This window comes from Rhynchophorus ferrugineus, unplaced genomic scaffold (assembly GCF_030347505.1).
Source record: "Rhynchophorus ferrugineus isolate W39M unplaced genomic scaffold, kcgeb_rfMv2 rfM7, whole genome shotgun sequence".
NCBI classification, from domain to species: Eukaryota; Metazoa; Arthropoda; class Insecta; order Coleoptera; family Curculionidae; genus Rhynchophorus; species Rhynchophorus ferrugineus.
Window position 1 is genome coordinate 7,722,592 of NW_027472586.1, and position 13,769 is coordinate 7,736,360.

The 13,769-nt window shown below is 37.1% G+C and overlaps 2 protein-coding genes across 3 annotated transcripts; one reads left to right on the top strand and one right to left on the bottom strand.

Moving 5' to 3' along the window:
- Nucleotides 1-587: 587 nt before the first annotated feature.
- On the bottom strand, nucleotides 588-3,694 carry Suv3 (Suv3 RNA helicase). Its single transcript, XM_076409150.1, has 13 exons — nucleotides 3,252-3,694; nucleotides 2,988-3,195; nucleotides 2,751-2,934; nucleotides 2,576-2,687; nucleotides 2,297-2,518; nucleotides 2,118-2,246; nucleotides 1,971-2,064; nucleotides 1,794-1,913; nucleotides 1,561-1,741; nucleotides 1,325-1,504; nucleotides 1,118-1,266; nucleotides 859-1,055; nucleotides 588-798 (listed from the first exon to the last, which is right to left on the bottom strand). The coding sequence occupies exons 1-13, from the start codon at nucleotides 3,559-3,561 to the stop codon at nucleotides 611-613; spliced, it is 2,274 nt and encodes a 757-aa protein (XP_076265265.1). The 5' UTR covers nucleotides 3,562-3,694; the 3' UTR covers nucleotides 588-610.
- Nucleotides 3,695-3,700: 6 nt separating this feature from the next.
- Nup160 (nuclear pore complex protein Nup160) lies at nucleotides 3,701-13,475 on the top strand. 2 transcript variants are annotated; one of them, XM_076409135.1, is made up of 25 exons: nucleotides 3,701-3,888; nucleotides 3,957-4,062; nucleotides 4,116-4,323; nucleotides 4,377-4,494; nucleotides 4,609-4,798; nucleotides 4,855-5,200; nucleotides 5,256-5,399; nucleotides 5,458-5,559; nucleotides 5,617-5,768; nucleotides 5,823-6,037; nucleotides 7,601-7,773; nucleotides 7,836-8,044; nucleotides 8,107-8,286; nucleotides 8,338-8,553; nucleotides 8,823-8,941; nucleotides 8,999-9,162; nucleotides 9,216-9,489; nucleotides 9,547-9,672; nucleotides 9,730-9,851; nucleotides 10,417-10,630; nucleotides 10,683-10,865; nucleotides 10,919-11,085; nucleotides 12,472-12,711; nucleotides 12,769-12,915; nucleotides 13,335-13,475. In XM_076409135.1, exons 1-24 carry the CDS (start codon nucleotides 3,804-3,806, stop codon nucleotides 12,898-12,900), a joined length of 4,185 nt encoding a protein of 1,394 aa, XP_076265250.1. In that variant the 5' UTR covers nucleotides 3,701-3,803; the 3' UTR covers nucleotides 12,901-12,915; nucleotides 13,335-13,475. The 2 variants fall into 2 exon arrangements, with proteins under 2 accessions (XP_076265250.1, XP_076265249.1); XM_076409134.1 differs by lacking the exon at nucleotides 13,335-13,475 and having other exon boundaries at nucleotides 12,769-13,000.
- The last annotated feature ends 294 nt before the right edge of the window (nucleotides 13,476-13,769 follow it).

Consider the following 13,769-nt stretch of genomic DNA (forward strand, 5'->3'; position numbering starts at 1 on the left):
AAGATTCTAGCACCACATATATAAGATTCCCTACTATGGTAAAATGAAGAAGATATCTGTCACTAATCGGTATGTCGAAAATTATGGCAGTTTCATAATGTCCAAACGAAATATAAAACGCTACTTTTATCATTAATTGTTCGGAATTAATATTTTTTCACTAATATTTCACTTATATTTACATTCATATTTTTGTTATCGTAAGCATTAAAATTTCGGAGCCTGACGCTCAGAAATATTTAAATTATCTACGAAAATCAAGCTAGGTCATGAAAATAGAATACTCAAGCTAGCTATGGAAAACAAATGAAACTTCTGTCAGCCTTTTATACGCCCACGTCAGTTTAATCTGAGAAATTCAGGCAAGAAGTATTTATCATGTCACATTCATAGTTTTTTTTTAAATATTATTGTCATAAAAAAAAACGATTATGTATATAAGATAAGGGATTCCCTAGAATGGTAAAATGAAGACAGAAGACATTTGTCATTAATCGGTATGTTGAAAATTATTTGTTAATAGTGTTTAATAAAGAGCCCAGAAAGGGAATGATGATAATGCTGCCTAGGAAAATTAAAAACACCCATTTATGTACATCACAAAATATATTTATTTGGCTTTTCGTTTTCTCCTCGCAGTTTTACTTGCGGGTTTCTCGTCATCGTTGCTCTCCTCCTTATCTACACCTTTCTTGTTCCATTCCTTCTTCAGCTCGTTTAGCATCGTCGGCGTAAGAATACCTTGGGCCAACAATCGTTCAGTTAATCGTCCTCGACCCACCGGCGAAGAAACGACGTCTAGAACACAGAAGAAATAATCGTTAGTGAGGTAAGTTCATCTCGCGCCAAACCTCGTACTTCTCAAGTAAGAATTCTTCTTACTCTGACTGTGAAAATCATCGTCGTCAGCCCGCACCGTGCCCGAACTGACACCCGTCTCGGAGTTTCGCAGCAGGCGGGTCAGTTGAATTACGCCGTCTTGTATTATTTGGTCTAGTTCCCTTTGTATGTCTCTGATGAGAAGAGCCTCGTTGAACAGGTCGGAAAATCGATAGCTGCACAAGATAATGCTGCTGTTAGCACCTAATTATTATCCCACCTTGGTGAAACATCTTACCTCAACCATAAATACAAATCCAACACGTCGAAAACTGCCTCCAAATGCACTAGGTCTATTATGGTCTTTGGGGGTTGAAGGGGCCAGCCGATGTTCCTGCATAACCATTCGAATGTGATGCATTCATTTTTACTATACTGTCTTGCAAACTAAAAATCCCACATTTTTAAATATAACAAATTTGAAAAAACATGTATGAAGACTCACCTTAAGAAACATCGTGCATACAAAAGGCATTTTCTTATTAATGGGGGCACAGCAGAAGACATACCTTGCTCTCAAGGCCAAAGGCACGTGTTGTATCATGTCAGCTAAGAACTTGAAATCCTCAATGTTGCACATGAAATACAGAGAATCATCCACGGTTGATAAACTGACAAAAATATCCTACAAAAAGACTTTTAATAAAATATAATAGAATAATAAAATAATAAAACCAGTACCATTAAATTACTCAATGTAGAATTAGGTAAATGGTAAGCATACAATTCAATTTGATCAGCAGTAGGATGCAAACCAGCTTGTGTGATAGGTTCTGGCTGGGATGACAGCAACGTCTTAAGAGTTAGTATATCTTCAGTTTTAAACGTAGTGACAAAGCCTTGTTCCCACTGTGTACCATACCTAGAATATTTTTTTGTTTTTAGTTTTATTCATAACTTATTACCCCTTGTACCTTCCTGCTCTCCCAGCAATTTGCAGGGCAGATGAAACCGAAATTGTGTCCATTTCCTTCTCTCCCTTTTCATTCATGATAGGTTTGATGAGAGAGTAAAATATCACCCTTCTTATACTCCTGAAATCATAATTTTGTATTGTAGTGATACCAGACAGATGGTATAAGAAAACTCACAGGTTTAGTCCCATACCTATAGCATCAGTAGCCACTAGAATTTTACAGCTACTATCTGGATCATTAAATTTAGCTGCCTGTGCCAACTTTGTCCCTAAAATAACAACTATAGGTAAACATACATTCATTGACGATTAAAACACCAACCTGGAGGTAAACTACCGTAAATAACAGCTACTTCTTTCCCACTAGCTTCAATTGATCTTGACACAGAATAAATATCATTTTTACTAAAACAGACTATACAGTCCCCTGGCACCACTTTATCCAGACTGCCTGGAAAATTTTGCTCAACACCAAAAAAACACAACAAACAGAACTCATACCTAAGGCACTGTCCTCTATCTGTAAATCCGTGAGCCTCTTGTAATTTCTGACCTCCAAATCTTCACCAGTGGTCAGACAAAGCTGCTGTACTAAGTTCAATGCCCCCGCTTCCCCACACAGATGGATCTCTTCAGCTTTTAAACCAAGAAGGGCCCTAGTCCAAGCCCATCCTCTTTGTTGATCCTTGATCATTTGTATTTCATCTATTACAGCAACTTCATCTTTAAACAACAGTTAATATTCACATTATGATTTTAACTTGTAATGATCTAAATTACATGGAGTGGTCACTGACGTCATTTCTACAGTACAAGCCACATGTCCAGAGGCTTCACCAGAAGGATCAGCAAATTTTCTCTCTTCCCCAGTAATAAGATCACATGGAGTGCCCTGAACAAAAACATAACATTAAATGTATTTATAAAACAAGTAAAAATGTATTTCTACAATTACCCTATCATTACACTTTGCATATACTTCAGATGCAAGTAATTTAAGAGGTCCACAATAAACACCAGATTTTGCTGTTATATACCTCTCCAATGCATGATAAGTTTTACCTGAATTAGTAGGCCCAGCATGGAAAATTATTTTTCTGTTTATAGCCCTTGCCTCCGGATACCAATTAGCTGGTGTTCTAAAATCATAAACCTATAAAAATATGTAAATCAAGAGAATTTAAATAACCACCTTAAATCAGATATTTTTTTAAGATCATCCATACAGTCCAAATGGGGAAACATCTTTTTGGCATGTCTTAAAAAATATGGAAATATATCTGTAGGATTCCCAGCCCCATGCAAAATATCACTAACAACTATATGCAAATCAACAGGTAGGGTATCTGCTTCTAAACAATATCTTCTAAAACTCACATATGTTTGATGTTGTATATATTCTGCAACAGATATTTTATGTTATCGTAACTATGATAATTGCTTAATCTAAACATACTATCAAGTCCATTACTATGAAGCAAATCCTTTATTTCAGGATTTTGGTAGAACTTATTTAGTATTTTAAGAAGATCTGCTTTGTTTAAACTCCCAGTTAATTCTGCTCCGATATTTGTATCGTCCGATGTCGGCTTCACCGCGAGAGGCACAAATAATGACGATAGTTTGTCTTTCGAATTCTCCCTTTTGCCGCGATACTGGCAATAATTCCATAATGGGACTTTATGGATGAGTCCCTTTGTCTTGGACAAATGTATACTATTAAGGGCAGTACAAAGAGTCCTTAGTTTTTGAGAATTTTGTAACATTTTATAAACTTGATATATCTTTGATGTACATTTTAAGATTAGCCGAATTTTACGGTTATGATGTCATAATCTTCCTTTGTCTTATTTAAAATATGACAACTATAAAAAAATGATTCGATAATGTACCTAACTCCGTTTCTACATATACAAGAATTTTATAGGTTAAGGTCTTTGGCGGTTTAAACGGTTATATGGGAAAACTTGAATAAAACACCATTTATTAATATAACTACTAAGCCAAAATGCCTGAATTTACTCTAAGTTATCGAGAAACTGTACCGGATCAAGTAATATATGAAAAATGGACGGATATCACTTTAACCACAGGTAGTAGTAGGTTGGGATATTATTAATTTATTTGAGCTTAACAAAAACATTGTTTTCTTGCCTTTTAGGGGGTGCGCAAAGCACTTTGCAAGATATAAAAGTAACTGAACGTGCTAATGGCTACAGTTATGTGGATTCTACCAAACATTATACAAGAAACCGCTTCATTTTTTGGTGAGTCAGTGTTAGATTTGTCTATGTTATACTAATAACCAATTGATTAACAGGAGAATCAACTCCGATACGTTGGAGCTAACTGAGCAGAGTTTAGATATTAATTTAACAGGAAATAAAGTGCGCTACAGGTTTATGGATAGTCCTATTATCGATGGTATTTCAGTGCATGAAAAACAAAACAGTGTGATAATATTGATACCAACAGTTTGCAGTGTCCATAGATTAATTTATCCACATCCATCCAACTTTCATAAACAAGTAAGCAAACTTATTTTTGGGCGATTTTCAAGCCATTCATATTTAATTTTAAGGATGATTTATTGGGAACACATCCAAATTTGGCTGCTCCTTCTATTTTCTCAAAAGCCAGTGTTCTTGATGCCAGAAATCCAGCAAGTTTTTATGTATTTAACAATCCAAGCACAGCAAGTATGACTACATAATGCAATAATGTTTTAGCTAATACATATATATATATATATATATATATATATATATATATATATATATATATATATATATATATATACATTTTATTTTTAGTTGATCAATTACCTAACATAGCTAGTTCTTTCTTTGATGATCAAACTAATGAAGCAATATTTACACTATCATATCCATCATCAGAATTGTTATTAATCAAACTAAATGATCATGGGCAAAGCACCTGTACTGAATTGAAAGGGGAGTCTTTGATGCCTCGTTTTCTATCAGGTTTAACTGAAAAATTCAGGTAATAACTTAATTTAACAGTGTTTTTTTTTTGTATTGAGTAAAATTTCTTAATAGATCAAAGAACAATGATGGCGGACAAGTATTGAGTGCTTTGATTCAAGTTATTGATTATGAGGTTTATGTACTAACTTTAACGAGAAGTGGTCACTTGAAGTTCTGGTCTTGCAAAAACGGACAGTGTGTTGCTGTTATTGATATACTCACGGAAACCGGTGATTTTGGAAGGGATAGGTTGCAACATGCTGTTTTACGTAGTGCCATTGATTCTCAGGAGAGTGAGTGTCCACTGGCAATATACATTAACCTTCCAAGCGGTAGCCAGTTTCACATATTGAAGCCCATAGTGAGTGGACAGCAACAAATCAGAATTAAAAGATTAAATACACTCACTTCTGTTGAGGTAGTGATTGATACTTGGTATGATTCAGGTAATTTCAATTCTTTTTTTTTTCTAGACTGATCTTATTGATTTCTCCTTCCAAAGTGACCGGATATGGTCAGCCTGGAGAACATCAGAAGATGATTGCATTATTTACACAGCTTCGTTGACATCAGGTGGTTGGGTTCCAGTAATTAAAGAAGTCATTAATGACATTCAAGTATGTAACCATATATACCGTGCTTCTTCAGTCAAAATACTTAATGTTCATTTACTAGGTACCGGTTACTACAGGAGATTGTGATCCCAGGCAGGTTTATTTACAGCACCTTTTCTCTCCGGGCAGGTTTCCTTTACATATTATCAATAAATCTTTGGGTGTAAGTGTATTTATGTTTTAAGTAAAATAGGTCTTCAATTAATGTCTTGTGCAACAGATTTACAAAAAGTCCAGCTTACTCTCCACAGAGGTGAATCTGACTTCAGTAGCAGCCTTGAAACAAGCCATTTGTCTAGCAATTGAAAGTGATGTTCAAAGTCATTCGGATGTAGAGGCCAGTGACGAAGAGTACCTGGAATACACTGAGTGGTACTGTGCTTTACTAAATAAAAAAACTCTCAGCTCAAGTTCGACGGTTTTTAGGTGCTGGCAGAAGTTCTACTCGTGCTGCTTACAATATTACCAAGCCAGCTTAAGACCTCTAGGACTGATGATACTACCTCAAAATTCTGGAGCCATATTATTGAAAAAAGCCACGTTCGCATTCCTGAGGCCTACGGAACCCCTGGAACACATGGCTCTTTGCTGCGATTACATGTACAAGGACCAGTTCATTAATTTCGCTCTTCTGGCAGATGGTATGAATTCTGTGACCGACGATTACTAAATCATTTATTTATCTAATGACTAACAGGACCGATAGATCTTGAGAACTATATTTGTTCTCATATTTAGCACACAAGATTGACAATTTATTTGCTGTAGTAAAACTACAAAATACGGCAATCCGCCTTGAGTTTGATCCAATGAGGGCGAAATACGTCACGTCACTATTTCTATTTCGGGTATTGGCAACCCTGTTGTCATGTGAGTCCCTCTGACGGTTCCATCGTAAAGTTTGATATTTTTGATGATATACGTACTCAGAACATTTTTGTCGCACGGTCGCTATTTATTTATTTTATATTTAGTTGAAAGTTTCGTCTCAGCAAAAAATGGAACTGAATCGTGAACATTTTCGTGCGATGATTTTTTAAGATTTTCGACGTGGATTTTCACAAGAGTGCATCAATCAACTTCATTTGACTTTTGGCGATGAAGCTCCATAAAAAACCACCGTGTATCGCTGGTTTAGTGAATTCAATCGTGGTCGTTAGTTCGCTGTTCGATGAGTTTCGTGAAGGTCGTGAAAACAAGAGACTATTTGAGCACTCAAAATATCGAATTCATGAGTCATCCGCCGTACAGCTCTGATTTGGCACCCAATGACTTCTTTTTGTACTCATCCGTGAAGAATAAACTGCGTGGTCAACGATTTTCATCACCCGAAGAAGCTATTGAAACGTTCAAAAATCATGTTTTGAAGATACCTCATTCGGAATGGAATAAATGCTTTGAAAAAAGGTTTAAGCGTATGCAAAAGTGTATCGATCATCGTGGCGAGTACTTTGAAAAACAAAAATATATTCGCAGCTTAACTATTTGTTTTTTTTCCTATTCCCGAAATATAAATAGTGACTCTCGTACAAATGACATTTTGCATCGACCGCACTGAAAGTAGGTTTGATAACGATGAACATCAAAGGAAGCTTTGTTTATTTACATATACGTGGCAGGTTCTGACGCAAATTTAAAATCTAAAGATAGTTTTTCCATATTAGCCATGACGTCTGCTATACTATTTTAATACATAGTCCGTTCGATAAAACAGTGAACTCACGTTATCTCAATTCATTGCGTCAGAATGTCGCAATGTTGCCGCATCAAGTTCGAGTTTTAGTTGATTTTGACTCAACAAAATAAAAAATAAATTAAATGTTATCAAATCTAATTTATTTTAATAATTATATGGTACATCTCTTTCATATATTATCACGTTCTTGTTCGAAGTACCTGGTACCTAGTGGCTTCGGCATTTTAAATCAGAGTAATAATTTGCAACGATTTGATATTTAGTAATGTGCCAAAACGTCTACCGCTTTATGACTTGTAGTTATCACCACTAGAGAATATAATTTTGCAGGTAAATTTTATTGGCCGATTCGGTTAAATGTTCAAGCGTATCAAAATAAAGTGAGAATGAATATATTGTCTGATTTTAAAACGAATTTACAAATAGCGATAGGCAATACATTCGACATCGTGATTACGTGAGTTCACTGTTATTTTAAATAGATTATATATCCTATATAATTCAACAGAAACCGACTTGATTGACGATGTAATGACTGTGTTCGAAGTCATGGTATATTTGGACAGAGAATTGAGCAACGACTTTAAGACCCAGTTCGAGCAACACCTCTCAACCAACTTGTCACCGAACGTCGTCATCACGGATCTGTTGGAGAATCTCAAGACTGAAGTAGATAGCGAGGTCCGTTGAACAGGTTGTCATGGGACTGATAAGAAATTAAATCATGCGTTTTTTTTTTGCAGTATAAAAACATTTGCCATCAGATAACGGTGCTTTTAAATCAATGCTCGGACCTGTACCGCGCGATTCACAAGGTGCTGGAACTGCTGAGGCAAGACAGTTCGCCAGCCCATCCGGATAACCCGAGCAATCCGAATGCCGTCCACTATTTCAGCAGTACTTTAGGGGTAGCGTTCGTGTCGTCGTGCATGCGACAACAATGCCACAATAGGCAAGTCCTTCCCGATGAAACCTGTCGAGTTCTCATATAATAAGCTCGTTTTTTTCGATTAGGTTCGCTATTTGCCGAAATTTACTTTTGATTTGTCACGTTCTGATTGATACCAAGTGCCTGCAACCCAACGTGTATGGGGCCATCCATTCTGTATGCAAACCAGAGATCATCTACTTGACACAGGCATATTTTGTGATGCTCTGGTTAACTAAGTTGCCTGCCTTGAACAATTTGCCTCAGTGAGTTTTCTGGTACCACTTTATTATCTTCGAATAACGGTAGTATTTTAGGGAAAACAGTATTCAAAGATTAGCTCCCGTGAAACTATCCCCGGCGTACAACATCAAACCCAACGGCTCGATATATTCCCTGCTGGAACTGTTCACGTCCTCCACGGGGGGCGGTGAGGCCAGGAAGATGTTTTCTAAAATAGATTTCAGCGGGGAGGACATGGCTCACTGGCACGTCAGCTTGCTGCCTTTCGTCAGTTACTTAAGACAGATTCTGTATCCTTTTTGTTGTATTTATGAGGTTGTGGCTGATATATTGAATGAAACATAATTAAACTTACATTAATAAAGGGTTATCTGAAGATAGAAAGTGGGACTGAGCGTCTTTGAGGCCAGAGCAGTTGATAGTAATCAGCGGCAACTAGACCTGTTAAAGAATGCTGTGATCGTAAATGATGATTAGAATCCTATAATTCTTTATCACAATATTATGAGATTTCAATAAAAACTATTGTGAACATGCTTTTTCCTGATTATCTAATTAGATGGCCCTTGAAAAATTATACCATATTTGCTGAATGGTTAGTCAGCAGTGGACAACATGTTTGGTTACAACAGTACGTGAAAATGTTAAGCAGCTGGTGTGACTGGAATATTTCCAGTTGTAAGTACTTCTCCTTGCCTTGACCGGCATATATTAATTTCATCTTCACTTCGCTAGGCAGCTTCTTGCTTGGAGTCTCGTTTCTGATGAGCGCCGAAAACTACAAAGCCCTGGACCTATTCCAGATAGCAGCGAAGGGAATCTTGACAGAGCCCTTCTTGCAGGAGAGAATGATCAGGGGTCAGAAGGGCCAGCAAGCTTACATCAATTATTATTTGAAGGTACACATTTAGTAGTCGAACGGAGCACCCGTCACGTTATGTTGTCCAATCAGGTTATTCAACTGTTCGAATTACACAAAGCGCGCGACTGCGCGATCCAGATGGCCAACACGGCGCTGAGCATAGTGGACAGCGACAATCCCTTGTTGGCGACGCTGTACTCCATCAAGTTCAAGCACCATCTGGCGTTGAAACACTACCAGGAAGCTTTCTACGCGTTGAAAAGCAATCCGGACCACGAGAGGAAGAAAGATAACCTTAGGGACTTGGTAAAGACTCTGCTGGATGAGAAGAAATTTGATGTTTTATTGGGATTTACTTACGGGGGTAGGTTCCTTGCGGCATTCCAGAACTATCGTTAATTTTCGCGTGTTGGGTTTTCAGATATGGACGAGTTATTCACCAGCATTTTACTAACCAGGGCTAGGGCTACCGATGCGGCGAATAACATATTTTACGACTTTTTATATTCGTACCAGATTAAGAGGGGTCCATTGTGTCATCGTTTAGGTAAAATCACATCGAAAAAACATGACAGCGATAAAATTAACCGGTTATCGATTTCAGCTGCTTCCGTTATGTATGAACAAGCTTTCAGACTGTCAAACGTCAACACCGTAGATGCCTTGGAGAAGCAGGTCAAGTGTTACCTGGGTGCCAAGAATGTCCTTCAGCTGGTTGACCCACAGGTATGTTTGCGTTATTCTAATAACATCAAGTCATTTTTGAACTTTTATCAGTAGTTCAACAGTAGATACACGAACACTTGGAAATAAATTCTTTTGTATACCATATTCTATTTTAATGGTACTGTATTTATATCTGATATATTATTCACATATTTATATGTGAATATGGACAATGTTTAAATGCTCAAAAAATCTGTTTGTCCTTTGAGCAAAACCATTCATCGATACATTTTCTAACTCTTTGAAGAGCTTTAACAATTCTCTGCTTGAGTTGAAGTGATATCTATAAAGAAACAAGTGCAGCATTAGACTAAGCACATTACCTTATCAAAACCCTATAATTAAATTATTTAATCAATCAATCAAAAAACTGTCTATTCCTATGATCAATTTCAGAAAATAAAAGTATCACTAAGGAAAAAGCATAGGGAGAAAGTACACTATATTTTTTAAAATCATAATATATGTATTGTCATTTAAGTTTAATGTAATATTGCTTTAAATACAAATGTTAATTAATTAGATACACTTTTTTGAGAGTATTAAACCTAATACACTTCTGCAGTACGCTTGGGTCATCAGGCCATCAGATCCAGACGAAGAAGAAGAGGAAGTCGTCCTCGAATCCTTGGCCGGCTCCCAGAAAGATAACGAAGTGTTTCGAATCAAGAAACAGGTGGAGGTGGTGGACATCGAGATCATAAAGAAGGAGCTGGTGTTCTCTTGTGCCAAACTGAAACTGGCCAGGTTCGATTCCAGTACTCCGTCGAACGTTACATGTAAAACTATTCCGCTCGGCGACTCCCTGATTTTAATCGACTTCCATTGCAGCTCCCTTGGAACTGGTAACTTTGCTCAACAGCGCCGGTCTATTCAAGACGGCCTTGGAAATATGCACGACCTTCGATCTGCCGTATTTGTCCGTCTTCGAAACACTTAGCTGGAGGTGCATAGTGTTGAGTGAAGAGGAGAACTCCAACGCCTGGGACTGGTTGGTCGAGAACGATCTACAGGGTGAGTTCTTGACGCGTTCCATTTTCAGATATGCTGTAGCTCGTTTTTCGCAGATCTGCCGGCTAACAGGGACAGTATTTCCGAAGTGGTCTGGCAATTATTACAGGATTGCCTGAAGAAATACGAAGAACCCAACATGACGGTGCTTCATAAAGTAGTTTGCAAGAAAATAATCAATATGCGGATGTATGTACCCTTTTGGTTGATGCAGTCCTACAAGGTATGTGTTGAACTATTGATTATCCTTTGCTTCAAAATAAGTCTCAGTTTCGGCGATCACCTCTTCATTCGACGAAAATTTCTTCCCAGCGAGCATTCTTTTGAGATCTGAGAACAGTAAATAGTCGCTGGGGCCAGATCTGGAGAATACAGTAGATGAGAAGCAACTCGAAGCCCAATTCATGGATTTTTGCCATCGTTTTCACTGATTTGTGACAGGGTGCATTGTCTTGATGAAGCAGGACTTTCTTTTTCTTCAAATGCGGCCATTTTTCGGCGATTTCGTCCTTCAAACGGTCCAATAACGCTATGTAATAGTCGCTGTTGATGGTCCTTCCTTTTTCAAGGTAGTCAATGAAAATTATTCCATGCATATCCCAAAATACAGACGCCATAACCTTGCCAGCCGACTGTTGCGTTTTCCCACGCTTTGGAGCGGGTTCATGGTGTGCAGTCCACTTGGATGACTGTCGATTGGACTTCGGAGTGAAATGATGGAGCAATGTTTCATCCATTGTCACATATCGACGCAAAAACATCTTCAAACACTGCTCCAAATCATCAACTCGTTGTTGTTTTTGGTTAAAAATGAGCTCGTGCGGCACCCATTCTGCACAGATTCAAATATTCGTGAATGATATGATGTACACGTTCAGTTGATATCTTAGAATGTGTATATCTTTAGAGAGTCTGGTATTTCATTCAATTTCAATTTACGGTCATTCAGAATCATTTTGTGGATTTTTTAAATGCTTTCGTCGGTAACAACTTCCTTTGGACGTCCAGTGAGTTCACCGTCTTCGGTGCTCATTTCACCACTTCTAAACTTAGCATACCAATCCTTGATGGCTCGTTTTGCTTGGGCAGTATCCGGAAACTCGGCATCAAGCCACGTTTTTGCTTAAACTTTATTTTTTCCCTTCAAAAAGCAATATTTTATCAACACGCGAAATTTCTTTCTATCAATTTTTTTTCACAATAAGAAAAGTTGCTTCACTCAAAATGCTGTAATTCACAAACTAATGATCCAACAGCTGTCAAATTTATGCACGCATCTTTTGAGGATTAGGGCTAAGTAAAAAAACATATGGATTTAATTCTAGTAGCGCCATGTATGTATCAGGCCGGGGACTTTTCAATTGACCTGTAGTGTATTGGTGAGCTCAGACGCAGTCCCACATAACCCTGTCCAACTTGTCGCTCCAGGGCAAGTATCTGCGATCGGGTATCCGTCATGTCCCGATTGTCTGGTTCTGGATGAGAACAAAGAAAATTAACTAGATATTGTGGAAAAGTAATCCACGTTTCTAAATCATCAATTTTTCAACAAAATATTTAAAAAATACGACAAACAAACATAAAATTCTATATTTCTGTGACTATGCAGGAAAGAAATGCTGCCGAGTTCCTGAGACTGCTCCACACCTACGGTCGACTGGATGAAGCTTTCGAAATATGTCACGAATATATCCTGGCCGCTTTGGGTTATGGTAAGGAATTGTTTGGGTTCAACGTACCCCTGGCACCAAGTTCTCCCGCCTTTTGCTTGCCAGTTTACGAGATCCAGTGCTTCATCAGGGAGCTGGAGTTGCAAAACGATAAGGACCCCGAAAAACCTTTCGAAAAAGTAAGTTGGACGGACTTAAAAATTTAATGGATGTTATATTTTCTTTTTGTCGAACAGGAATACCGGATACTGAGGGAACTCCTCGATAAATACGTGGAAACCGCTACCAGGATATCAAATGAAAAATGCCAGCTTCAATTGTCCACGTTCGGTTCCATCAGATCATCCATGAATAGATCGATATTCTAGTGTTCGTCTACCGTTGTAAGGAATATATTTTAAGCGCTATTTACGATAAGAGCATTGTTGTTTGTACATCTTTTTTAGCCAATAAATTTTTTAATAAAAATGTTTCTATTTGTTATTATGCCTACATTATGCCATCATTTTGGTTTTTATTACCTTGGATTTTCTTTATATTTTTTAGTTAATTAAACATACAGTAACTATTCAAGAACGATATATCACATTTAATTTGGCGAAAAGAATCGCTAATAAGTTTTTATAGCTTATTTTTCAGGCATATTCGGATGTTCCAAAATCTTTTTAGCTTAAGGGGCTATACTACTTTGGATTTTCTTTGCATTTTTTTAAATGACTTAAGTAATATAAAACTATCCAAGAATTATATAGAAGAATTCGCTAAGGAACTTTTGGGATAAAACTATATTTTCTTTTTGTAGAACAGTAATATCGGATACCAGAGGAACTCCAGGATATCAAACGAAAAATATCAGCTGCAGTTATCCGCGTTCAGTTCCATCAAGTCATCCATGAATAGATCTATTTCCTAGTGTTTGTCTACAATTATAAGGAATAGATTTTAAGTGTTATTTATGATAAAAACATGTTTGTAAACTTTTTTAGCCAATACATTTTATTCGTAAAAATGTTTGTTCTTTATTATGCCTAAATTTACGTTTGTTCACACTACAAAACTTGGTATGTATTTCGAAATGCTATAAGGAGAAAACTGAACAATAATATCAACGTTTTCGAACTAAAGCTATTTCGTTAGTCCAAAATAAGTAAACAGTATTTTCTTGTTTGGACTCTGTTAAATCATACGTAATTAACACGTTACTTAAGCTAACACCTTTCTTGTAATCGTAGAAAAT

Bases quoted from the DNA above. Each gene is read 5' to 3' on its own strand.
- Nup160 (XM_076409135.1), top strand. From the start codon at position 3,804: ATGCCTGAATTTACTCTAAGTTATCGAGAAACTGTACCGGATCAAGTA. The intron at 4,324-4,376 runs GTAAGCAAACTT...TTTAATTTTAAG, and splicing joins CATCCAACTTTCATAAACAA to GATGATTTATTGGGAACACA. The intron at 10,631-10,682 runs GTAAAACTATTC...CTTCCATTGCAG, and splicing joins TACTCCGTCGAACGTTACAT to CTCCCTTGGAACTGGTAACT.
- Suv3 (XM_076409150.1), bottom strand. From the start codon at position 3,561: ATGTTACAAAATTCTCAAAAACTAAGGACTCTTTGTACTGCCCTTAAT. The intron at 2,065-2,117 runs GTTGGTGTTTTA...TTGTTATTTTAG, and splicing joins TTACGGTAGTTTACCTCCAG to GGACAAAGTTGGCACAGGCA. The intron at 1,914-1,970 runs GTGAGTTTTCTT...TTATGATTTCAG, and splicing joins ATAGGTATGGGACTAAACCT to GAGTATAAGAAGGGTGATAT.